This window comes from Equus caballus, chromosome X, assembly GCF_041296265.1.
Source record: "Equus caballus isolate H_3958 breed thoroughbred chromosome X, TB-T2T, whole genome shotgun sequence".
Classification (NCBI taxonomy): domain Eukaryota; kingdom Metazoa; phylum Chordata; class Mammalia; order Perissodactyla; family Equidae; genus Equus; species Equus caballus.
Genome location: NC_091715.1, coordinates 132385557 through 132413129, shown reverse-complemented (window position 1 = coordinate 132413129; position 27573 = coordinate 132385557). Strand labels below are relative to the sequence as shown.

The following is a 27573-nucleotide window of genomic DNA, read 5'->3' as shown; positions in this document are numbered from 1 at the left end:
CTTTGCTTAGCAGAGGAGAATTCCTAGTGTATGTGTTTGCTGTCATACTTCAATAAAAGTAAATACAGTGACTGATCCAAGTTTTGATACACTAGCAGAGTTTCCGTAGAGCTAAAAGAATCACTGGCTCTTTGCAGGCTATAGAAAATTTTGCCCTCACAGTGAAAGAAATGGCTCAGATGTTACAGTCCTTTGGAACTGAACTGGCTGAGACAGAACTACCAGATGATATTCCTTCCATAGAAGAAATTCTTGCAATTCGTGCTGAAAGGTATCACCTCTTAAAGGTATGTCTGATAGAGTGGACAAATAAAAGTTTTCCATGGTCTTTCTTTTTCTAGAAAGGTGTTCAGTGTGTCCATTGCACACCGATTGGTGAGTAGGGAGACAAAAGATATATATATATATATGTATATGATATGTTGAATCTAAGTGTCCTCTTTGTAAGTGGTGCATTCTCTTGAGAAGTTTATTTGTAAATAGAATAGTTTATAAATGCTCCAGAATAAGAAATCCACAGTCATGTGTGTTACCAGGTATTCGTTATCTTATGGAAAGGCCCTCTCATTTGGAAAGCTAGAGTAAGAATCAAGAGGAAGACGGGTGTTCTGTTTTAACGTCCACCACAGGTACAATGTGAAATGGAGAAGGAGAGCTTGATGAGTCAGGAGGTCTGGTTTCTTGTTCCAACTCTGCCATATCCTAGCATTGTGACCAAGGCAAACATTGCTAAATCGATTACAAGCTTCATTTTCCACAGACTACTAGTTCTGGATGGTTTCTACAATAGGCCATAGGAAACAAGTTGATTTTGCTCTCCTACCCAGTTGTCTGGAGTGTTGGGTTGTGAAGGATCCTGAGTCACAATTCAGACAACCACCAAGTACTTTTAGATTCACTTTCCCCCAAAGGTTTAAGAATGATCCGAACAAGCACCAGGCATCCCTGTATAGCTCATGTCCTTTATATGATGATAGGCATGCTGGGGGCACTGACAGATACTAGCTCTTAGGTAGAGGTGACATTTTTAAATTAAGAATAAGAGAGACGCTGAAAGTTTGAATCATAATCCAAAAGCAAAACTCTGTTGAAGGAGAGAAAGCTCTGTCCCTCACAAGCTGTGTGATTGGGTAATTTGCTTGCCTTCTCTGAATTTCAGTTCCCTTATATGTACGATGAGCGAGATGATGATGATGATGACACATGCATACCTTGGAGGGTTGTTATGAGGATTAAATGAAGTATGTGATGCATGTACAACAGTGTTTGGCACATAGTTGGCACTTCATAAGTATTAGCTCTTAATGTTTATCTTCTTATTCATATTAGTGGTGGTGTCATTAAATCTGTTTCCAGAAAAATACATGTACACCCAAATTTTTGCTTAAAATTTCAGAGGGCCCTTGGATCTCCTGAAGGAAGTCATAGATCATTCTTAGATGCCTGAAGAATCCACCTTCCAAGGTTAAGACCTTCTGAATAGAAGCATATGCTTTATGATGAATTAATTAATCCAAATGTGAAATAACATAATACTTACGGCAGGTAGTGAATGGTAATAATTAGGGATTAGTAGGAAAGGCATCTAACTCTATCTGAATATGCATTAAATATTATTTGTAACTTTATTATGCTATTACTGCTTTATTGGAGCACATTAAAAATATTAGCAGAATACAATAGAATAAATTGGAACTTTCTATCAGTAAGAGAAGGAGGCTGCAAACGGAACATGGGATGCTTCTGCCAGTAAAGATCTTATAAAAATAGTGATTGCAACATCCATTTAACAGGCAGAGGCTTCTTGGAGATCCTCTCAGCTTTTGGATTCTGTGGTACTGAGGTATTCCTTGATTTTTCAGTTGTGAAAGCAAAGGCCATTCTAGAACTGCTGTTTCTGTTCTGCATGCTGTAGGTATATGCTTCCCTCTCTTCAGGTCGTTCAGATTAGGTTACTAGCAGACTGATAGATCCTATTGTGCCTTTGTACAGAATGACATTACAGCTGTAACCAAAGAAGGAAAAATTCTTCTGACGAATCTGGAAGTGCCAAACGCTGAAAAAGCTGTCAGTTCAAGACTCGATCATCATGAGCAAATAAGTGGTGACTGGCAAACTATTAATAAGTGAGTACTCTGTTTTTGGTTTAGAGTTACTTACTTTATACTTTTGAAAGGGAATTAGACATTTGTGCTGCAGTCTGTTAAGTGTGAAAGTTTCCTGGACCTCCAGAAACCTGAGCCCCTCCTCCCGGCTCGTCTCACAGAGATTAGTTTGCTTGTAGGAGAGGACGTTGTGGACATCACTGTGGACATTGATGGTCTCTGCCTGTAGCAAGTGTCATGGGCTGTGACTTTGTCTGTAATTCTTAGTGTCAAGACTAGGTTTATCTACGTCCCTACAAAACAAATCGTTGTTTTTAAGGAATTCTACATCTTTTCTGTGTTAAGATTGCTGACTCAAGTACGCGATATGGAAACAGCTTTTGATGGATTTTGGGAAAAACACCAACTAAAAATGGAGCAGTATCTGCAGCTATGGAAGTTTGAGCAGGATTTTCAAGAGGTCAGTTAAAACATCCCTCTATGCATTTATTTTCCTTATGCCAGAGTTTCTCACTTGTGATCCTCAGAAATACAGTCTCACAAGATGCCATTTGTACCCAGAGAGAGATGAAAAGGAGGCAATGGTGAGTGAAACTCGACCTTGAATGAAGAAAACAACTACTAAAATGCCAAGACTGCTACTTCTTTGGCTTACTCATTTCCTACAAAAAAGCACTTTAGTGCTAACATATATGACAGGGACAAAGTTGCTGTCTACCCTGATGTTTGTTATTCAAATTTATTTGGATATAAAATGCTTTCGGACTATGGGATAGCTTTTCAAAGAAATAATACCAGCTTCCATCTTGATTGTTTAAAATACCATAGACCCATGCTGACTATATTTAATATGATCTAACAAAACATTTTTTGGGGAACTGGCCCTGTGGCCGAGTGGTTAAAGTTCTGCATGCTCCACTTTGGCGGCCCGGGTTTGTGGGTTTGGATCCTGGTGCCGACCTACTCAACTCATCAGCCGTGCTGTGGAGGTGTCCCACATACAAAAAATAGAGGAAGACTGGCACAAATGTTAGCTCAGGGACAGTCTTCCTAAAGCAAAAAAGAGGAAGATTGGCAATGGATGTTAGCTCAGGGCAAATCTTCCTCACTAAATAAATAAATAAATAAATAAATAAAAATAAAAGTTTTTTGATCCAGCAATTTATTTCTATGAAAAGCCCTATGGATAAAATTAAATCATGTTTTGTTATACTTTATTTAAAAGGTTAAAGTGTATTCTAGTTGGATCCTTCTGGAAAATCCATCATAAGTGGTCAGGAGACATAGATTTAGTCCTTTTTTTCTTTGCAGTCATGCCCGAGCTCCTCACAGTCTCTTTCATGGTACTTTACTGGAGGATCCAGGGAAAACTCACTTCTTTTCTCTCTTGCATGTGGCCAGCCTGTTTTTTACCCATGAGTGTAGTTCATTTGTTCCAGCAGAATTAGGTTTGGGAGGGGCACTGCATTCTAGACACAGGGCTCAGTTACTGCCAGACCTTTCCCTCCTGTGGTTTAAACAGATTTTGAAACACCGTGCTCTCAATAGAACCTTCGTTGAAGTAAGAAAAGGTCGAATTACTCTTGGTCCTTCCAGATATTTGTGTCTCTCCCTCCTCCCCAATCAAACACGTGCAAAAATAGCGCTTTCCCTGACCGTACCCATTATGTCTCTATTTATATGTTAATTTGCATCCATACTAAATTGTTGCCTCTAATCAGTATTGTCGTTTGTCTTAGATTGCCGTCTAACTGACACGATCTGTGTCTCACAGTGACGTGCAGATAGGTTCTCTGTAGTTAGGAACTTAAAAAAAAAACTTATTTGGAAATTCAGACTTACAGAAAAGTTTGAATGTTCTCAAACTTGAGATATTCTTGAATATACAGAGAGAATAGGAATATTCTCTTGCATAATCACGGTACAGTTATCAAATTCAGTACATTTAACAGTAATGCAATACTTGCGTGTTATCTACCACTGGTATTCCAGTTTTGTAGATTGACTCCATAATGTCCTTTATGTTGTTTCCCCTCCAGTACGGGATCCATTCTAGAGGGTCGGGTATGGCATTAAGTTGTCATGTCTCTTTAGCTGCCTTTAATCTAGAACATTTCCATAGCCTTTCTTTGTCTTTTATGACACTGACATTTTTGAAGAATACAGTCCTTTTTAAAATAAAATGTTCTTCATTTTGAGTTTGTCTGACATTTTCTCATGATTGGATTAATCTGTGTATGACCAGCAAGAGTACTACCTAAGTGATGTGTCTTTCCCAGAGCATCATATATGGCGGTAAATGAAGTCCACCAGCCCCTCATTGTTGATGTGGGTTTTGATCACCCAGTCAGGGTGCTGTTGAATTTCTCCACTGTGTAGTTACTTTTTCCCCCTTGTAACTAGTAGCAGATGTGTGGGGAGAAAATTTAAGGCCATACAAATATCTTGTTCCTTATCAAATGTTCGGCATAGGTTTAGAATTGATAATTCTTATTTCAACCAGTCTTTACCATGATGGTTGTGAAATGCTGATTTTCCACCTCTAGTGTCCCCTCCGCATTTATCAATCCACATAGTCATGCTACTGTAAGCAAGGGCCTTCCCTTCTCCCCATTTATTTGTTTATCTATTTATTGGGTTTGTGGCTTTCTAGTTTTTAAAATGGTTTATAATTCATTACTGTTCTTTGTTGTTTCAAACTGGCTACTGTGTCCCTGCGACATGTCCAAACATTATTTTTATCACTTCATTACTTTCTGGCACAACGAGATGGTCCAAGCTCGTCTTATTCCTACTCTGCCTCAGCCCTGGAACCAGCCATTTTCCCGAGAAGTTCTGGTTTCTTTTCCTAGGCAATGATATTAAAGACCAAGATCTGGGTGCTGGGTGTGCTCATTGCTGCTGAAAGGTCTTTGTTTCTAGAGCCATTCACCATAGAGATAGGGAATATATATGCATGTGTATGCACATGTACATACTTCCATACACGTCCACGTATATAGGCACTCACATGTACATAGTGATCTTATATAAATCATCAGTACACACTGATATCCAGGAGGTTAAATTTTAACAGATTATGTCAGTTTCTGTGAATAAAATAGCAAAATATTTTCAATATATGCAATTTTTCCATATTGATGTTCTTATTTAATGGCTTGATTATTAAGGGAAAATGCTTACTAATTTGTATGCTTTTAAGACTTATTTGTTTTTCCTATTTTTAGCTTGTGAGTGATGTTGAACTTCTATTAAACCAACAAGCAGAGTTGGCAGATGTAACAGGGAATATAGCGCAAGTAAAACAAAAAATAAAAAAGTTGGAAAAATTAGATGAAAATTCTCAGGTAAGCATACATTTCAGATGTTCACTATATTAGTGGAGTATTATAGTTACATTTTGATGGTTTTCAGTAGTATTTCTCCTTATTTGGATTATTCTCTCATAGCAGCAATGTGTGCAATTGGTTCAATAGTATTGGTCTGTATTCTGTTCTGTTCAATGTGAGCCTGAAGTGACACTGCAGATATGTCATGTAGTTGTAACAGGAGGCCTCTGAGACAATGGTGTGAACTATTTCAGGCCCACCAATAGGGATAGGCTACAAGAATGCTATCTGGTACTTGAAAATGAAACATTCAAGAATGTAATTCCTTAAATGTCCATCATTTGATATTTGCAGTTGAACCAAACATAGATTCATACAGATAGATGTACTTAGTCTTACTAGCTGTGTGACCTTGGGTAAATTGATTAAATTTTCTAAGCCTCAGTGTCCTCATCTGTTAGTGGAGGATTCATGAAGATGTCATAGATAAAACATTTAGCACAGTGTCTGGGATATGTGGATATACAGTAAGTCCTCAAAAGAGCTAGCTGTCATTATTCTGCTGTTTTTAAAGCTTGGACTTATAGCTTTAATACTTAGCAATCTCTAGCTTTTCTCTCCTGTCTTGTATGTGAGAGCAAGGCCATGGTTTTTAAGGTGTATTCTCAACAAACAAATAGATTTATGGGTGCACCACAAGTGTGTAAAAACAAAAATTGAGAGGCAGCAGGCATGGTGACCGGTTCTGGAACTATGCTGGTAGATCCTTGTGATTGTGGAGCAATTTACAACTCTATGGTGTAGTAGAAAGAGAAGGAGAACTGGCTTGGAAACTCGGGGTCTTTGAGTTTTCCTGTTTGTTTGTGTTTTGTTTGTTTTCATTTTTTGTTTTGTTTTGTTTTCAGTAATTTTTAGTTTTAATTGTGGTAAAAGACATAACATAAAATTTACCATCTTACACCATTTTTAAGCGTACTGTTCAGTAGTGTTAAGTATATTCACATTGTTGTGCCACAGATCTCCAGAACATTTTTGTCTTACAAAACTGAGCTCTATACCCATTAAACAACTCCCTGTTTTACCTTGGTTTTCCCACTAGCTAGATAGGCTAGTGACTTCTTCATTCGAGCCTTCAGTTTTCTTTATTTTCCCTTGAGAAACATTTCCTGAGCTACTACTATGGCACTATATTGTTCCTGCTCCTGCTCCTGCAGTCACCATACTGCAGGAATCAGTAGTTGACAGATTGGAGACAAGGCTGCTAAGATCCCCTTTACATGGAAAGCCTGTGACATTCACTTCAGATATGTAAAGTAGTCAGGTAGATGACAACTCTAACAAGATTTCCAAGGCTGAAATGATATGAAATCCAGTAGCTTTCATTTGGCTGATGTGTACCTCATTTAGTGTAAGCAGTTCTATTCTAAATCCGTACATACCAGGAGAAGCAAATCTCATCCACATTCTAGGCGGGCTGGTTAATTTCCTGATTTTGTTACCAGAAATGCGTGCGCTTCTGATGACATCACCGCTGTAGCTAATTACTGTAACTAAGCTTTTTTGTAGCCTGCAGAAGTGTGACATCAAATCATATTTTTGGCAATATATCTCCCTTGCTCAAGCGATTTGCTTCTCAATTACTTTCTTCTTTCCCCTCCATTTGAACAGAGATCACGCGCTTGTTGTTTTACTTCTTTCCTAAAATCAGGATCTGTTAGCAAAGGCCCGCTTTGTGATATTACATGGACACAGACTTGCAGCAAATCACCATTATGCTCTTGATTTGATCTGCCAGAGGTGCAACGAGCTACGTTACCTATCTGATATTTTGGTTGATGAGATCAAAGCCAAACGGATACAGCTCAGTAGGATCTTCAAAATGCATAAACTCCTACAGCAGGTAGTGTCATGGAACATGATGCGTTTCTGAAAAAGATAAATCTTTTTTCTTGGTCCTTCTCAGAGGTTATAGGATCAGGGTCTGGTATAGCTTTGGAATGACATTTGTAAGAAGTCTGAAGGACTGAGTTAGATTATGCTGATTTAATCTGTCTCCGTCTGCAGTATTCATAGCAGGTCTAGGATTGTAAGAGTTTTGGCCTCTGTTCTGCATATTGAGCTCATGGCTGCGATGGCTTCTTTTCTATTTTGGGTACATCGCTGAGGCCTCTGCTCTGATGATAGTTTGCACTCACAACACTTTTAAAAGCTCTGGGGGCGTTTTGCTGGAGCCTGAAACTCATTCCACATTTCCTAGTTACAGCAATAAAAAATTAAATGGTGACTAGAAAATATTCCTCCGTGGCTTATGGGTCTGACCCCTTTCTTGACTGGGCAGTGAAAAGAAGAGCTGGCCTTGACAGTGGAATGTAAAGCTGGAGTATCACTTATAGGCCTCGTATCTGAGCAGGAACATTTTAGTCTGCACATCTCCTTCTCTGGCAAGGAAACGTTTATCCTTGTCCTCGGCAATCACTACGGATTTATATTACACTTGCTATTTTGCTAGGAGTTTCATATTTGTTATTGATCTGGGGAAAATAGCATGCAGCTGAAGTGTTAGTGTTGCGAGAACAGTCAGACGCCTGCCGCAGAATGAATTCCTTCGTATGAAATGAGTGCGGCGCTTCCCAACCTCGGCAGTGCATCAGAAATACCTGTGGAGCTCTCTAAAAATATAAGTGCCTGGCTTTCGGCCCAGAGCCACTGAATCAGAAATTCTGGGGGCAGAACCCAGATATCTTTAGTTTTTAACACCTCTGAAAGCAGCTCTGATTCACAGAAGCCAGGGCTGGTAAACAGTCTCTTAAGGGACGAACATAGTTCTTCTTTCTTCATTCATGGTTTGTGTGTGTGTCTGCGTGTGATTTGCTCATCAGGCTCGTCAGTGCTGTGATGAAGGAGAATGTCTTCTAGCTAATCAGGAAACAGATAAGTTTCAGTCTAAAGAAGATGCTCAGAAAGCCCTCCAGGACATTGAAAATTTTCTTGAAATGGCTGTGCCCTTTATAAATTATGATCCTGAAACTCTACAGTATGAATTTGATGTAATTTTATCTCCTGAACTCAAGGTAAGAGGCCTGTTTTTCAAAGACACAAATTAAAAAAAACTATAATTGCAGTAGTGTTGGTAAGAGTTTTACTCCCTCACAGCTAACTTTATGTCAGGTTGTAATTACCCAGTTCTCTTAAGGATTAGGGGTGAAATTAGTGCCACTGTTAAGCATCAAAGAACCCAAAGGCTTATGCTTGTTGTTTAATGGAGTAATTCCCTTTTTGAGCTCTGACTCCATTATTTTCAAGCTCTTCGCATACCAGGAGCTCTCACATACATTTTCTTGTGCATCCTTAGAGAAAGGCCGAAAGCTATCCTAGGAGAATAGGGGCCCATGTCAAGAGCACTCTACTCCAAACATCTTTCCTTTGTGCTGCCCTGACCACCAACAGATGCTCTGTGGACAAAGATCCTGCTTTCCTACTCAGTTTGAGAATGAAGGGATAAAGAAAGCATCTGGGGCTTCCTGGGGAGGAGGATCAGGCAGAAGCTGGTGTTAGCAGGGTGGAGAGCTATGAGTTAGTTCTGTACCACTCAGCTGGAGATGTCATGAAGTACTCTCTTTACATTGTAGATAAGAACATTTGTGATGCTGTTTGCTGCTCAAATGTGTAGTTGACTGTATGTTTGGAGCAGTGTCTAAGTCCATGCTTAGCTGCACATCTTAGGGGATGCCCCAGAAAATCAGCATGGCCATGGCAATAACCAAGTGATTCTCTGGAAGCAACAAGCTTAACTCGAACTGCCCCAAATCACCAAGAAGGGGCAGAAGAGTATATTATCCATCAGCAGCTCTGAGGAGCCTTTTACAACAGGGAGAACTACAGAATGTCCTGAAGGCTCAAACATAACAAACTGCCAGGACAGCGCTTAACTTGGTGGCTTTCTCATGCTAAACTTGCCTTCTTCTCCAGCCATTATTCCTTCCAGCCAAGGGAGGGGCAAATCACTTTCTGCAGTCACCAATTTTATGACTGGTTGATAAATTTCTTCTTCAAGTTGTTTTGGTTGAGATCTTCTGGTCTTAAAACCATGTGAAGATAATACATTAATCTGTTTTCTATTACTTTCCTAAATTTCTTCTGGTTGTATTTTAAACTCTAAATTAATTTTTTGACTGTCTGAGTCTGAGAGCTGTAATAGGATTTGTAATGACCTCATTTCAGAAACTATTTCGTAGAATTCTTATGCAACCTCCAGGTTCAAATGCAGACTGTACAACTCAAGCTTGAAAACATTCGAAGTATTTTTGAGAACCAACAAGCTGGTTTTAGGAACCTGACAGATAAGCGTGTGAGGCCTGTCCAGTTTGTGGTACCTGCTTCTGACAATTTGATAAGATCTAGAGCATCATTTTTTTCACCTAAACATGGTAAAGTATCTTACATTCGCCTTTTCTATCATCTCTTCTTTTCCTGCTACCGTCTACTTTGTTTTGCTTGATGTACATACTAAATTCTTTCTTCAATCCTGATAAATTGAACTTTTATTTAAGCATCTTTGGTCATGTTTAAATTATATTGCACAAGGCTGGAATCGTGGTTGAGATTACTGTACAATAGTAAAACATAGTACTAATATGGTATAGCACAGGATGATGAAATCTGGACTGAACTGGCGAGCCTTGCAGTGAGCATGAACATTTACCAGCATCAGACTCACCCTTTTCTTCAGCAGGTGGAGGAACTGGTATAGACATGCATGCTTGTGCGCACACACACATATTTACTACTTATCTGGATAAACTATTACCTGGTTCTCATTAGCTTCTAGTGAAGGGCTTAGATAATAGAATGGATTGCTTTCTCCAAATACATGCAGGTAAATGGAATGATTTTGCTAGTAATTAACTGTCACGGAGTCTGTTTTCTCGTTTTAATCTTTGTAGACTAGTTTTAACCGTGTAATATGCATTTGCTTTCTTGTTTCAATGGGATAGAATCATTGGCCTCGCTGTGGTGTTGAACTACTCTGGAAGTAAGGTGACTGTGTTGCCCCAAGGTTTCCCTCGAGCTGCCTCTGGGGCGTCCTCCAGGAGAGTCATTTGGCCTTTGGTACCCTGAGCTGGTTGAATGGGTGAACATGGGACTAACTCCAGTCTCTCTGATCTGAGAGAAGCAGACTTCATTAATGTATGGGAGCTGCTTTGAAATTCAGAGAAAGCTTAAACCAGGCATAATGAGGATAAAACTCCAGTTCAGCCCCAGCATGGATCAGATTAAAAAGAGGTGATGAAAGCAGGTAACTAGGCTAAGATGATAAAACTTATATAGTTAATAGTTATTAAATATAAAAATGTACTCACAGATAAAACTACAAACAATGCCAAATGAATAATATTAAGAAGATACTGAGAAAAATGAGTAAAAAGAACAAAAAACCAAGAAGAGGATAAAACCCAACAGCTATGAGAAGAAAAATAGAATAGGTTGATATTCCTAAGCGGAAGACAGCCGTCAGTTAGATTTCTGGCTCCGTTTACTGGCTGTGTGACCTTGGGCAGTCCCCTTAACCTCTCTAGCCTCAGTGTCCTTGTCTGTACAATAGGAACAATAATACCTATTGACTTCAGAGGGTTGTCGTCAAGACAAAGTTAACAAAAATTATAAGATATAAGAACTCAATCAACTAGACCATCCCTTCTCTCTGACTAAGGCTTCCTGCTCTCTGGTCCTCTGAAAGTCCAACTCTTCTAAAGGGGTTTCGGAAGTGGTGCACCTTGGATGGAGGAACAGGGTTCTTGAAGAGACTGTCCCGGACCCTCGCCAGGCCTTAGTCACTAAAAAGAACATTTTCTTTTGTGTTGCTCCGTTTTTTCTTTCTGATATTCTCATTTACTGGCGTTCCACTTTCTTTCTGCAGTGGGAGTTGGACACTCTTTCTTTCAAGCATGTAAACTTTTTTCAAAAGGTACTCATCTTTATTACTTTTCGTCAGTACATTTTCTGAGTTTGTGTTGCATGTGAAAAACCCGTTTGGTATCTAAAACCAGCAACAACTCATTCTTGCATTCTGCCTGCAATTAACTTTCTCCTTTTTTTCGTAACAACCATCCATTATGCTCTCAGTATTAAACTTACCTTGGAAAATGACTATATAAAAAGTAGACTATACTTCTAAACTCAATCTCTTTCATCAAATGACCACTCATAAAAAGAAAACAAGAAAAACAGTTGGTAATCTTAAAATGAATCCAGCTTTCTTTCATTTTAGAGACTCTTCTGTCATCCACAGTAAAACTGTTTGTTGGGAGTAGCTTGTGTTTGCTTCAATTTAAGACTGCCTAGTGTATTTATGAGGAAGAAGGCAACCTACTGAATAAATGACATGGATGGATAAATGATTTTATCCATTATCCATCATGGTGTATAAATTAAATTAAAGCGTTATTTATGCTATAGACGTTGTTCATTTTACCTGATTGCTCTGTGAGTAATGGGGATTATAATAATCGGTTCCAAAGAATTCTTCAAGACTTTTTTAATTGCCAAGCCAAATGTATAAGATTTGGTCAAATCAAAGCGTTAAGTGTTGCTTTTTCATAAAATGAGTCCAACTTTTTATTCTTTGTTTTTGTTTGTGTGTTAATTTGCATCAAATAGAATCCTGTACCTGCCACAGTGCCTGGCATCTAGCAGGATGTAAAAAATATTTGTTGGACTAATATTTAATACAGGGGGAAGTTATGGAAGAACATTGTCTGTGAGGGATAAAATGTAGTTTGAGCTCCTAAATCTGCAGCTCTTGTCTAGATCGTTCTCCTAAGCTTCAGACCTGTGTTTACAGTTTGCCTCCTGGAATTTCCTATAGGCAACTCAGAGTCAGCATACTCCAAATGGATAGCGTTTCTCCTGTGACTCTCCTCTTTCAGTGTTCCTCATCTCAGTGGCTAGCACTGTGATTCCCCCACTTGCCCAAGCCTGGGACCTTGGCTCCCCTTTCTTACTCATGCCTCACCTCTAATCGGTCCAAAAAATCCACTTCTTTCCATCCCCACTGTTATCCCTCACTGCCACTTCCTTATTCCAAGCCAACACCAGCTATTGCCTTGACAACTGCAACAGTCTCCCTGTCTCCCCACTTCCCCTTCTCAAATGCCCCTAGTTGTCCTGCCTTCTGGACTTTACACATACTGTTCTCCTTCTGGAACATTATTTATTCCCTTCTCTCTCCCACTTCCCCTTCCTGGCTCCTATCCCTCCATCAGATTTCCTATATCTAGGCCGCTTCCTTCAGGTAAGCTTTTCCTTCCTGCCTCTCCTCCTCCCCTGCACTCCACTTCCATTAGGTGTTCACACTATGTGATAACAAGCCCCTTGTTAATTCTTCTCAGATTTAATGTAATTGCCTGTGTTCTCTGTCTCTAGCTAGACCATAAGCTCTGTAAGGGCAGGGACTGTGTGCAATTCATGTTTGTATCCCCATCACCAAACACAGAGCTTGGCATATAGTATAGGCACTCAATAATTTTATATATATTTACATTGTTAAAAGAATGAACATCTACCTTGCTTTTCAGAAAAAGGTGCGTTCTTCGTAAGTTGTGTATATATTCCTTTTTCATCTCTTAATGTATTTGCAAATAATTAATTTATAAAGATAATTAGTGAAGCTCCCTAAGTTACCTTTATGAATAAGTTCGGCCCTCTGTATATCAAATGTCTTTAAGTGGTGGACATCAGTATTTATTAAGAAATTGACTTTATGTGGTAATTGCCACTAAGTCTAATTTAGATTTAATATTTATATATATGACTATGTAAACAGAAAATTTGTATATAAAATATATTTTTAAATAAATAAAAGGGAAGTATAAAATTTAGAGAACATGATAGCATAGACTTCCCCTGAGTGTGCCTTGCACTGGCCCCTGCCTAGGAGGAAAAGACACAAAGTATATTCCCTCCGTGGAGAGAAGAGACCCACGCAGCTTGTGTGGGTGGCAGCCTCTTCAGCAGCCCTGAGAATTAGAAACTTAAGGACCTCGTCTTTGACTGGACCATGCCCTGGGCTTTGTAGGAACATCTGGACTCCTGGCTTAATAATATAGGGGCTCACCCTTTGTAAACAGAACAGAAAGATTAAACAGAAAGAAAAAGAAAGATTAGACAGGAAGGACAGGAAGATTAAAGCTTGGAATTTTGATGAAGTTGTTTTTTGTTTGTTTTAGCCTTTTAACGTGCTTCCGAAATGTGTGGTATAGTGGTTGGAAACACGTACTCTGACAGTAGACTATATGGATTTGAATACTACCTCTGCTTCTTGGACAAGATACTAACTTCAGTTGCTTATCATCTATAAAATGGGGATGGAAGTAGCACCTATCTCTTGGGGTTGATTTGAGGATTAAAACAGAAAATGCACGTGTAGGGCTTAGAACCGTGCCCAGCATGTAGTAAATGCCAAATAAATTTTAGATGCTAGTTAAATTTAGACTTTTCAAAACTCTTTTTGATCCAGTTAATCAGTGAGCTACTATCTGATTAAATGCTTATGTGTCAGAATGAACACTAAATCTGCAAATAATTATATGAGTGCGAACACCTAGTTTCCTGCTTGCTCGGCAGTCAAGTGAATGTTTGATGAGTGAGAGATCGGGTGAATACGTAGCAAAATCACTCTCAATAAGAAGTTGAAATCGAATTCGAAGTATATTACAATGTACATCCGAAAGCTAAAAAAAAAAGTTGCAATCGTATAGATAAGTCTAGTCAATCAACTGTTTTGTATAGTGTGATTTAAAAATACCAATATTCCAAACATGTTGGAATATTATCTGTTTAATGAACACGCATGTATTTTTATTAAAAGTGTTGATTTTAATTCTGGTTTGAAATTCTTCTTTCCTATTTCTCTACCAGGGAAGAAGACTTGGAGGCAAAATCAGAGCAACTTAAAAGTAAGCATCATTAATTAATTCAAATTTGGCTTTATTGCTATAGCTGCAGAATCAGTATGGGGGCTTAAATCATATTTTCAATTCAGTAAGCCAACATTGGGCGTTTGAGAGCCTATTTAATCTAAAAGGAAAGGCTGCTGTTGCGTTGGGTCTGATTGCAGTGCTGGCATGTCCCCAGGTGTATGAGGAGTTTCTCAAGTCTTGGCTCAAATTCAGAATAATTTCTGTAGAACATCTCATATAAGCTCCAGCTTCTCTTTCCCCAGTCCCCACCTCGGTAAGTCTAAATAAATGTTGCACCTTTCTACAAACGGAGATTCTTTCATAAGTGATTCCAGGCTTGTATGTATGAAGCATTGACAGAGGACAGGTTCTAATGAACCATACTCTGGCCTCAAAAAAGATATCTATTTGTTTCTTCTTTTCTTTTTTCCTTTTTTTTGAGGAAGATTAGCCCTGAGCTAACTGCTGCCAATCCTCCTCTTTTTGCTGAGGAAGACTGGCCCTGAGCTAACATCTGTGCCCATCTTCCTCTACTTTATATGTGGGGCGCCTACCACAGCATGGCGTGCCAAGTGGTGCCATGTCCGCACCCGGGATCCGAACCAGCGAACCCCGAGCCGCCGAAGCGGAATGTGCGGACTTAACTGCTGTGCCACCAGGCCGGCCCCTATTCGTTTCTTGGTAGATGGAAGATTCCATCTCAGTTGTCCGTGATATTCTGGCGTCTGCAGAGAGTAGCCTCATCGTAACTGCAGCACTCCACGCTTTGTTTATGTTTTCTTGATGGTAGCAAAGGACAAGAACATATCTCCAAGAGGCAGTTAGCATAGTGACACAGACTATAGAGCTCCGTTGCCTGGTTTTTAATTCCAGATCCATCATTTACTGGCTATACAACCTTGGGTAAGTTCTCTGGAACTCAATTTCTTTATCTATAAAATGGGGATAATAATAGAACCCCCTCATCATGGAGTTAGTGTAAAGATAAAATAATCTGATATTTGTGAAGTGCTTCAAGTAATGTGTGGCATATGCTAGTGTTCTGAGTGTTTTGTGCAGTTGTTAGTGGGCTCGCAGATGGCCTACACCGATGTACCCTCCCTGGTTATCGTTTTGTACAGCCACAACTTCTGGTTTCAAGAAGGAAACAGGCTGAATGCCACATTCCATAGTCTTACATGTCTCTCATTTGAGTTTCCACTCATGACTGCCCTAACGTCCTGCTGTGTGTATTTATTCATTTACATATCAGCAGGAAACAAATAGCAAGCTGGGCCTCTGTACATTTTCTTGGGGAGATTTGTAGCTGTTGAACCCAGTTTTCAAGGGCACATATTCTTCGAATTCACATCAATTTGGACAATCCTCATGAACTTAAAAGTATAAGTTTATGTTGCAGAACTTTCCAAACTTGTATTTCAGAAACCCGTTAGGAATAAATGGTGTATACCTGCCTGAGAAGTGGAGTATGCAGTATTTTAAGTCTTAATCATAGTATTAAAATGATGATAACAGTTGGTACATTGAGAAGACATAAAGCAAAGCACACTCAAAGAGGGAGCACGATAATGGTGGCTTGACTCTGTTTCATCACTTATTAATTATATGACCTTGGCCCTGTTGCTAAACCTCTTTGAGCCTCAGTTTTCCCATCTGTAAAATGGGGATAAATATGCCATAGCTCGCTAAATTGCTGTGGGGGTTAGCTATACTGATGGGCGGTAAGTACTTAGGAGCATGCCTGCACAATGTGTAGCAAGTAGTCAATAAATGTTTGTTTCTTTCCACATGTATTTGTAATATGTAGGTCACATTTTGTGGAAATGCTTCTATGAAATAGATCCTGTACTTCATTTTGGGTTCTAGTTGTTACATAGTAAATGCTACATTTACTTGGAGGTTAGGCTTTTTGCAAGCTCAGCTGTCCAGTATAGCCAGGATCCCTGGAATAGACTTCAGATGCTTCTGAAGAGCAAAGAACGCTCACGGATCTCATGCAGTGGACTCAGTAGGGCAGTCCAAATCCTGTAGAGTCTGCAAAATAAGGCAGCGGTTTAGGATCAGGGAGGTCACTTGTAGCAACAACTGACATGTGGCAGAGAGCAGATACACATGAATAGGTTCCAGCCATTTCCGAGAAACAATAGACGGTTCTGCACATCTTATTAGCCCTGGAGTCTATCATTAGATTTTATCACATCATTCATGTTCATGAGGATGCCACTGAGTCATTAAGAAAAGGGTCAGTCAATGATGTTGTGTATCCTTGGTTAAAGAATTCAAGGATTCATGTAATATTTCCTAGAAAGGTTTCCATCTTTAGCTATCTGGACAATCAAATTTTTATGAATTAACGTCATTTCTCCAAAGTGCCAAATAAATGGAACTTTACTTAATATATAAAATAAATTCTAATTAATATCTTAAATCTGTGCTCTTAGGCAACTCAAATCATTTTTTTACTAGTACATATCAAAGTTATTTCTGAATAAATATTATGTCATAGTGTTGTTTTTCAGTTTATCTACAATTAAGACCTAGAGAAAACTTAATTTAAGCTAGATTTCTTTGAAGAAGGATTATACATACATAGATGCTAATTTAACTTTTATTGTAATCATTTCAGATTGAAGTGGTGCATGATTGTCGGGAGAAGAGAAGTTCTGGTCAATCTTCCAGTTTGAACAATGACAATAGCTTGGATGTTTTACAGAAGTATCTTTTGTTTATTATCATACACTCATATACACACCTACCAGGAGGAGTCTCTGATTCAGTGTTCAAGGCGAATGTGCTTGGAATTTTGAGTTCACAGGATAGGGTTCTACTGGGTGTGACAAAAAGAGCACTAGATGAGGGGTCAGAAGTCCTAGATTTAGGCCTGGCCAACATGTGCTCTATTTATGTGACTTGAAAAGTAACTAGACCTTTTCAGAATCTTAGTCTCCTCTTTTGAAAAAGAGGTGAGAGTGAATGGGACAGTGTTGTCAAAAACTACAAAGGATGATGTAGATATACAATGCTATTTTTTATTTTTATTTTTATTTTTTGAGGAAGATTAGCTCTGAGGTAACATCCGCTGCCAATCCTCCTCTTTTTGCTGAGGAAGATTGGCCCTGAGCTAACCTCTGTGTCCATCTTCCTCTATTTTTTTTATATGTGGGACGCCTGCCACAGCATGGCTTGATAAGCAGTGTGTAGGTCCGCACCCGGGATCTGAACTGGCGAACCCTGGGCTGCCGAAGCGGAGCACGCAAAGCCAACCTTGAATTTTAGATGTTAACAATAATTGTTTTTTTCATTTTAAAAATATTGTGTTAATATTCTAGACATAAGAATATGCATCTTTTAAATTTTATATCACAGAGTTGTGAGAAAGTAGCCAGTATTTTGGAACAAGTTGTGTGGAGATATATATATTTGTGTGTATATATATATATATATATATATATATATTCAAAGATTGTTAAATGTTAATGCTTAAAAATGTAAAAATAAGGGGCCAGGCAGGTGGTGCAGTGGCAGCCTGGGGTTCACTGGTTCGGATCCCGGGTGTGGACATAGCACCACTTGGCAAGCCATGCTGTGGCAGGCATCCCACATATAAAGTAGAGGAAGATGGGCACAGATGTTAGCTCAGGGCCAATCTTCCTCAGCAAAAAGAGGAAGATTTGCAGCAGATGTTAACTCACGGCTAATCTTCCTCAAACAAAAAAGTAAAAATAAAAACAGAGGCCAAAGGTAGAAATTAAATTAAATGGGTTACTTATATTGGGGAGTGAGGAAATGAATTTTAAACATGATGTTAATTGGAAATCATACTGGAAGGAAAATACATTTTATTTTCAAGAGACAGTAAACAAAATTACTACCGAAACTTAAGGATGATCTATACTTGGGAAAACTAGTGTAATAAATCCACTTCATGTCTTGGAAAATTTCAGAACATTACTGGGAAAAAGGAAAAATGATGCCTAAAATGCCCATATCATTTTTTTTTGAGAGAGAGTGAAAGAGAAAGAGCTCAGAAACTGTGCTATCCAAAAAAATATTCTCGAGATTTTTAGGAATAGCTTTTGTGAGTTTTTAGTAAATTGATTCTTAAGCTTAATGAGTTAGAAATTAAGGAGTTTTTTTTTTTCATTTAAAAATAAATTCTGAGCTCTGCTCCCTTTCTTTTAAATATATTTTAGAGAGTCTTGTGGGTGGTACTTATTCTAGGAACCATAGAATTAATTTTATATTTTGATGATAAAACTGAAACCACTGGGAGTCCCTGTGCATTAACATTTTTTTCCTTATATAATTTATAATGATAATAGTTGAAACATTGCAATGCAATTGTGAAGCAATAATCTAACTGATAAACACGGTCTTTTCATTTTAGCCATGTCCTAAATGAGCTGATCCAGACCGAGAGGGTGTATGTTCGTGAGCTGTTTACTGTTTTGTTGGTAAGTGACTCAAATTGTATTTTCCCTCTTCACCCTCCAATGCTCCCCTGCTACGTTCCTGTGGAAGTGTTTAGGGCACTCTTGTCTTTCTGTCTCCTTCCTGGATTGTCACATCACGGCAGGCAGCGGGTATTTCTCTTATTGTCCGAGGCTGCATGTTCGTTAAATGTGCATATTCAGGTTCTCCGTCAGTAGTGACAGTTGTGGATTCAGAGTTTATTACAGAAGAGATAAGCTGTTCTCTTAGGGATACAGCAGGTTGTTATCATTATTCCCAGGGTGCTATTTGGAGTTTGTGATGTAAAGAACTACAAATAGGAGTAAAGTATTCATTTGATACAAATGTCATATTAATTTGGTCTGAAAAAATCTAAGCACTTATTGCTAGTTTAAGGAGAAGTTAAAGACCTATAATACAAGCTTTCATTTTTGGTTTCTCTTTTGTTTCCTACACTGTAAGCTACTCTGAAGGCCACAGAGCTGTCACTTGATTCTCCCCATTGAGTGGAAAACCTTGGCTTCCTTGTCCTGCTTTCTGAAAAAAAAATGGTGAACTTTGGGAACTAGAAGATTTGAATGTTAAAATTAGAAACAGCTTCACCCATAATCCCCTATACATTCTGCTGTGTTCACACTTTTGGTGGCCCAATCAAATGTTAATGTGAATTTTTTTTAAATGAATAAATGTATTTATTTCGGGTAGGGCTATAGAGCGGAGATGGATAATCCAGACATGTTTGATCTTATCCCACCTCTCCTGAGAAATAAGAAGGATGTTCTCTTTGGAAATATGGCAGAAATATATGAATTTCATAACAAGTATGTAACTGCTGTGTTGAATTTTCTTTTTCATATTATTTAAAGGGTTCTTGACCAATTTATTATATTTCACATAAAATTATATCATCTTTTTCCTCTGAAATTTTCACAGCATTTTCATGAGCAGTCTGGAAAATTGCGTTGATGCTCCAGAAAGAGTGGGACCTTGTTTCCTGAAAAGGGTTAGTTCAATTATTATTTAAAAATATGTAAATATGGACCACCAGAATAGCAGCTCGTTTTATAAGAACAGATTTAGAGACAAGGTAGATACTGTTTTTATGTCTTTCTGGTTTTGGAGGAGATGCATCACTCCAGCAAGTATTTAATGCTAAACTAAGTTTTGTTACAGAAACTGATGCAATGGGGTATGCAGAGCATGTAAACAGCCATTGTATTCTGTGGCCTCAAATGCTTCAGTGGCTCAGCTTGTGACCACTGACCCCTGGGTGATCCCAGGAGCCCAAGGACCATCCTGGCTATGAAGATGTGAGAGTTGGGACCATCGTAGCACAACCATTCTTGGCTTGGTTAATTTTTAGCCTAAGAGGTGCCTCGGTTTTCCCCCCGAATACGTGTAAAGTCTTAGAATCCAGTGTAGCCTGGCTTTCAGACACCAAGGCATCTATCACGGGACCTTTGCAAAACAGGGAGCCGCCTCTTCTTTTTATTCTACAAGATCATTCAGGGAGGCTCATTTCTCCCTGTCCCAAGAGTGTACGTAGTATAATTGACTTCCCAGGCTTTGTAATCATACTCACCTGCATTAGAGTTTTCTCTCAGAATGTTCTCTGCGTATCTAGCTCCTCCTCTTCCTGAAAGATCAAATCTGTCCTGGTTTGAGAGTCAATTTAATAGAGGTGATCATTGAAAACTTCCAAATAGATATCTTATCTCAGAAAGTGTTTACGGAGTGAGAAGATAATAAGGTTAAGAAGAACTATGTGTCTTTACCTATCTCCGTATATCTTAACTTTAAACACCTTTAAACTATGGCCAAATTCTTCCCCAGCTTTCCTAAGCAACAGCAGTCTCTTCTTCCTTTGGACTTCTGTAGTACTTAATGTCTGTGCTGCTCATTGGGGATTTTACATTTACTATATGCATCTTACACATATTCATGAATTCCTTCTCCAGCTAGGCAGAAAACTCTTTGAGGCAGATCCACATCCTATATATCTTTGTATCCCTCATAAGGTTAGCAGAGTTCTTGGCTACCAGTAGTGGTTTAATAAATGCCTATTGATAGGTTCATTCATTCAACAGCCATCTACTGAACACCTACTATGTGCCAAGCACTGTGCTAGGCAATGTGGATACAAAACCCAAGACTATTCACATAGAAAAACAGGGAGTCCTTTATGTACAGTGTGAGCTGTGCTATATTAGAGGTTTACAAAGAGCCCTATAAGAGCCAAGAAGAGGTGCATGTTACAGAGACTGAAGATATAAATGATGGCTTTATAGAAGAGATGACTCATGAGATGAGTGTTAAAGAGTGAGTAGGAGGTAACCCATTAGATGAGGGTCAAAAAAAGATAATACCAGGGAGAGAAAATAGCATGGGCAGATCCCTTGCAGGGTTATGATATAATGCTGATGTCCCAGTGATGAGCCAAGGACCTTGGAAATTAGCTTACAAGTTCACTCACTAGGGAGCTGAGAGACTAATAGCATAGGAAGAGTATATTTCTTGGTACCCTATTAGCTCATAGTTATGGAAAAATTAGTCTGTTTTTATAGTTCATTCAGGGAAGGCTTTTCTCCCTCTAACTCTCAAACTTGGTAAGTGGAAGTCATGAAATTACTTGGGTAACTATGAGTCCCTCTGCACAGTCTGATGGGCATGCTGTTCTTGGGATACAAAGAGGGCTCCTGACCCGCTGCCGCTGTAGCAGGCCCTTCAGACCACGTAATGCTTGGCCACACTCACCCTTGCTCAGCCTTTCTTGATAAGAGAAGTACATGTTCACAGATTGATATGTTTGAATTTGCTTTTTATCACAGAAAGATGATTTTCAGATGTACGCAAATTATTGTCAGAATAAGCCCAGATCAGAGGCAATTTGGAAGAAGTATTCAGAATGTGCCTTTTTCCAGGTAATTATTCAGGTATTGGATATACTGTTTCTGGAAGACGCTGGGATATTTCTTATTTATAAATTCATTTTCTACTTTAAGTACATTATATATATGTAGAGATTAAAGAGCAATTCAGTCCTCCCCAAAACACACACACATGCACACACATACATATGCACACAAACGTATATGGTTATGCGTCGCTTAATGACGGGGATATGTTCTGAGAAATGCATCATTAGGTGATTTCGTCATTGTGCGAACATCATGGAGGGTGCTTACACAAACCTATGTGGTATAGCCTACTACACACCTAGGCTGTATGGTACTCATCTTATAGGACCAGCATCGTAACATGCACTCTGTCATTGACCAAAACATTTTACGCAGCGCATGACTGTGTGCTGCTCCCCAGAGGCAACCACTTTCAGCTCTTTTAACTACTTCTTTTGGTATTTGTCTCCATATTTCCAAATATGCTTATGTTGCTACTTCCCACCATGGAAGATGAGGATTTAACTCTCATTCACTCCTCCTCCCCCCCTACCACATACACACACATACTTCTTTTCCTTCAAATGGTCCAATATAGTTAACATTGTAATTTTGGTTGGATTGATATAAAGTGTTAACTCATTAAGACCTTATCATTTCTATGTTCAGATGACTCATGTGGTATGAGATGGTTGCTTTTCCTTCCCTTTTGTTTTTCTTGCAAGTATTTTTTTTACTCACTTAATTTTCTAGGTACTTATCCCTGTTCTACCCCCAACTCTCCCAGTTGTGAGAGTTACGTAAATCTCTTCTCAGTACATTTCAACACATTGTATTTTCTCTGAATTTTATCCTGAATAAATCTTTCCTGGAGGCTTCTGACCTGCCCATCTGGACTCACTAGGCCTGTTGCACAGCTGTCATCTTGGGATGTTGGCGAATGTCGTTTTCGAGATTCTGTTCACCTGTCTCCTGCGTAGGCTTTCCTGTTTCCTAGATGCCATATCTTTCCCTTGCTTCTTTTACTCACTTGTTTGGTGGAACACATCATCCAGTAGTGTTACTGAGAAAGCGCACATTGTAGGTAAATGTTTCTGAGAAACTTGCATGTTTGCAAATGTCTTTATTCTACCCTAACACTTGATTTCACTTAGGATAATGTTTTCAATGTTCATGCATGTTGTAGCATGTATCAAGTACTTCGTTCCATTTTGTGGCAGAATAATATTCCATTGTATGGATGTTCTGCATTTTATTTACCTGTTCATCAGTTGATGGATATTTGAGTTGTTTCCACCTCTTAGCGTACAAGTTTTTGTGTGGACATATATTTTCCTCTCTCTTGGCCATATACCTGGGTGTGAAATTGTTGGGTCATATAATGACTCTGTTTCACTTTTCAAAGGACTATAGGATTGTTTTCCAAAATTGTGGCGCTGTTTTACATTCCTGCCAATGGTGTCTGAGGGTACTGATTGGTCCAGACCCTCACCAACACTTGTTAGTAGCTGATTACTTTTTCAGGCTTTCGACAACCATCTTTCCTCAAACCCCACCCTCATCACCCCCCTTCAGAGGTACTTGATGTCGGTAATTCTTTATGGAGCGGGGAAAGGTGTTCTATAACATAAATTGAGTTGTTCCTTGGATTTTCCGTCTGCCAACTTGAAATTCACTTTTCTCGAGTGTGCTCAGTTGCTTACGACTTGTCAGTGTGGTTTCCAGTTTCCAAATTTTGTCAGTATTTTTTCCTCTCCCATCTTTGTACTTCTGGGTTTTGCCTTGCAAAAATAACTTTTCCATCATTTTAGTTGATTTTCATGAGTGAGGAGAGCCAGATGGATGTATCAGTCCACCATCTTTAACTGTAAGCTGATGATTATTTGCATTAGATTGTATATTGGATTTTATCCATATCAAGAGGAGGATCCTGGATCTTAACATGAGTATATCCTCTCCTACTCCCTTTCTCTTCTGCACTTCCTATATGCACATTTCATCCTAATCAGCCCCATCTTGCCCTAATTATGGACCCTACAATGTTCCCAGGACCCAAAGTCATGACCCTTGTATTTATAGTGGCAGTGAGCCAATAATCAAGTGAAATATAGCACCAGTTGATGAGGGCTGTATTTTTCTTGTGATATTAAAAAAACTTTTCTCATACCCAGTCTGATTTATATTCAGTACAACCTTTTTTTTTTTTTGTTACAATCTATTTCTTTTCTGGGTCTTGGCCTGTGTAACTGAGCCTTATGTTACTTTCCTTGGACATATTTAAGAACTTTTGTCATGTTCATCTATAGGCATTCATTGCTTTCTCACCTTTTAAACATTCCACATCAATGTGAATTTATATGTAAAAGCTTTTTAGTCTGAAATTTTTTAATTTTCTACCTCTCAAATTCTTGAAATAATGTATACTGTGGTTGTACAGATATGCTGCCTCTTATATTTCCATACCATGTGTAACAGCTATTTTTCTGGTAAATTCTTATTGAGATGTAAGAAACCTGCATGCATTGGGTCTAATCAGTGAACACTTGGCATTTTCACAGGTATATGTCTTAATTTAAATGTATTGATAATTGTATTTTAATGACAGGAATGTCAAAGAAAATTAAAACACAGACTTGGTCTGGATTCCTATTTACTCAAACCAGTGCAACGAATCACTAAATATCAGTTACTCTTGAAGGTAATTATATGAAGCGTTTGTTTCTTTCTTTACTTCTTTGGGTCAGATGTGGCAAGGCCATTAAAAAGGAGGTAGCTGACTAGGAAACACGAGCAATAGGTGTGCCCAATGACTGGGCAAGCTGGATTTAGCAGTAGAATCAGTGCCGTGTGCTCCTTCGGTTCGCTGTGGCTATGCAAGTACCAGAGGCATAGATGTAAAGCTGAGAATGTCTAGAGTCCTTTTAGCTGTTTAGTTATCCATAGCAGTTACGCTGATGTATGTATAACATTTACTGCAGGACTTTACTATTGTTAAGAAGAACTAAGCAAATATTTTTTATAGTTTTGAGATTATATTTCATATGAGCCTTCTCAGTGAAAAATGAAGATAGCATACCCCTCATGTAGTGTGAAAGGATTACTAAAATGTTGTGTTAAGTATAATTGCAACGTAGCTTGTTTTACAATGTAGTTTTACAATGTTCTATGGTATGTGAATAAAACAAACTGTTGTACATAGAGGATCAAAAAAATGTGTAACTGCTTTAAAAACTAACCTCTGGTGTGTCCTAACAGCTATTGTTCTCCAGCCCAAAGCCATTGAATGCCCTCACTTTAGACTGTTCAGTCAATATTCCATTTCTTCCCCAATTTTGACATTGTTATTAAATATAGTATTAATGTGACAAAATAGCATTTGAAAGAAATTACTCAAAAAACTGACATTATCTTTGGATTCCTCCTTGAAAGCCAAAAATTTATTCATATTCTTCAGCTATTAATATCTGCCTAATATTAAGTTTAATTCTTGCCTTCTAATTACAGGAGCTGTTAAAATATAGCAAAGACTGTGAAGGATCTAAACAATTAAAGGAGGCGCTTGACACCATGCTGGATTTACTGAAGTCAGTTAACGACTCCATGCATCAGATTGCAATAAACGGCTATATTGTAAGTGGATTTTAATGGTTGTTGCAGTTTTAGGGAGTAAGCATGTTAACATCCCTTTCTTCCTCTCCTGGAACCAATTGAGAAATAAGAAGTAAGAGGCAGACAAGTGGAGATCCAAATGTCAGTGTTATTGCTGATAATGCTAAGTGGAGAATTGGCTTCAGATCAGCAGCCAAATGGATTTGCAACATTTCTCCTGTCCCTAACAGCCTACCCCCAAGTCCAGACTTTGGGAGGTCCCGCTTAAAGGAATGTTTGGGTCTTTAAAGGAGACATGTTGTCCCAGAACTGCTCCTTGTCCTGGTTCAGGATAGAAAAAGATCAAATCTTTAGAGTTAGCTCCCCCCAGTGGGGAAACTTGGACCCAGGGATGTCATTCGCCAATCAGGATTGAGGAAGAGATGGGGAGCGTTACCCTGACTGAAATACCTCCACGTGGAGACATGAAGCCAGGGAAAAGGAGGTTTCTTCATCTGCCACTCCCACAGTAATTTGGTACCTATGTGACACGTGGCATGTTTTAATATAAAAAGTTCTGATGAACAAAATTTTAAAAACTGTATAAATTATGCTTCAGGGTTTTAGTAGGTAGAGCTAAACACTCTGATGTTGATGTCAGAGATCTGAATGTAGCTCTGCCTTGTACTAACGGGTTTTGATTTCCCATTCTAGGGAAACTTAAATGAGCTGGGCAAGATGATAACGCAAGGTGCCTTCAGCGTTTGGACTGGACACAAGAAAGGTGCTACAAAAATGAAGGATTTTGCTAGATTCAAACCAATGCAGCGACACCTTTTCTTGTACGAAAAAGCCATTGTTTTTTGTAAACGGCGTGTTGAAAGTGGAGAAGGCTCTGATAGATACCCGTCGTACAGTTTTAAGCACTGTTTGAAAGTAAGACAATTTGAATTGTGTAATGTAATATTCTTTCATATATATGTATTCAACTTTGTATACTTTCTCAGTTCAAATGAGTGGGTTTTATACTTTAGTTGTACATCCCTTTGTTTAAATGAAATCTTTTTTTTGACCATATGCTAAACTGCCTCACTGAAATCTTTCTTTGTTGAGTTGAGGTATAATTGACATATAACATTATATTAGTTTCAAGTGTACAACATAATGATTCGATATTTGTATATATTGTAAAATGATCGCCACAATAAGTCTAGTTAATATTCATCAATATACAGTTAAAAAATTTTTCTTCTTGTGATGAGAACTTTTAAGATCTACTCTCAGGGGGCCGGCCCAGTGGCGCAGAGGTTGGGTTCACACGTGCCACTTCTTGGCAGCCCGGGGTTCACCGATTCGGATCCTGGGTGTGGACGTGGCACCGCTTGGCAAAAGCCATGCTGTGGTAGGCGTCCCACGTATAGAGTGGAGGAGGATGGGCATGGCTGTTGACTTGGGGCTGGTCTTCCTCAGCAAAGAGAGGAGGATTGGCAGTTGTTGGCTCGGGGCTAGTCTTCCTCAAAAAAAAAAAAGATCTACTCTCTTAGCAACTTTCAAATATGCAATACAGCATTATTAACTATAGTCACCGTACTATACATTACATCTCTAGGACTAATTTATTTTATAACTGGAAGTTTGTACCCTTTGACCCCCTTCACCCAATTCACCCACTCCCACCCATGAGATTTTAAATAAAAGTCTTATATAGAAGTCAGGTAAAGCGGAACTTCTCTGCCTGAAATGAGAGTGAGGGTGGGAGCTTTGCCTCCATCCTTTCTTCTCACACTCTAATCCTAGGCAGTCCCCAGGGGGGCTCCCTAGTGTCCTGCAGAACACAGTTTGAAATTATAGGAAGTGACCCAGGCTCCCCTGTGAGCACTCTCTTAACAGTGGTACTGGTTGGAGTTTTTAAAAAAAATTATTTTATTGAGATCACATTGGTTTATAACATTGTGTAATTTGAGGTGTACATTATTATATATCAGTTTCTATATAGACTGCATCGTGCTCACCACCAACAGTCTAATTTTTATTTGGGTAGAGTTTTGCTTGTGGTGGCAAGGAGCGTTTATTGTACAGGAGAGACAAGGAGGAAAGAGTCTCTTCATTTTTCTCAATGAAATTTAAAAAAGATAACTTTGCTGTTTAGCGTATCCCCACCTTCCTTTTTGTATCCCTCCTCTGTCCCCTAGCACCTCCCTTCCTGTGTGTCCAAGCCACCAATAGCCGAATCCTGCCCACATCT

The 27573-nt window shown here is 38.8% G+C and overlaps 1 protein-coding gene across 12 annotated transcripts in view; it reads left to right on the top strand.

Annotated features, from left to right (window-relative positions):
• MCF2 (MCF.2 cell line derived transforming sequence) overlaps positions 1-27573 on the top strand; it is a 117268-nt gene that overhangs the window by 67434 nt on the left and 22261 nt on the right. For 8 of the 12 annotated variants that reach the window (XR_011434964.1, XR_011434963.1, XR_011434965.1 and 5 more), the window contains 17 exons: positions 138-287; positions 1993-2126; positions 2451-2565; positions 5333-5452; positions 7143-7334; positions 8314-8505; positions 9690-9861; positions 11352-11399; positions 14351-14388; positions 17018-17106; positions 18779-18845; positions 19549-19664; positions 19777-19846; positions 21672-21764; positions 24346-24438; positions 25245-25370; positions 26043-26264. Coding sequence is in view for 9 of the 12 variants with exons in the window: in XM_023633414.2 (XP_023489182.2) it covers positions 138-287; positions 1993-2126; positions 2451-2565; positions 5333-5452; positions 7143-7334; positions 8314-8505; positions 9690-9861; positions 11352-11399; positions 14351-14388; positions 17018-17106; positions 18779-18845; positions 19549-19664; positions 19777-19846; positions 21672-21764; positions 24346-24438; positions 25245-25370; positions 26043-26264 (2037 nt within the window). In the remaining 3 variants the exon portion in view is untranslated. The remainder of the gene's footprint in view (positions 1-137; positions 288-1992; positions 2127-2450; positions 2566-5332; positions 5453-7142; positions 7335-8313; positions 8506-9689; positions 9862-11351; positions 11400-14350; positions 14389-17017; positions 17107-18778; positions 18846-19548; positions 19665-19776; positions 19847-21671; positions 21765-24345; positions 24439-25244; positions 25371-26042; positions 26265-27573) is intronic. The other 4 variants (XM_070258078.1, XM_023633417.2, XM_070258080.1 and 1 more) reach the window with 1 other exon arrangement.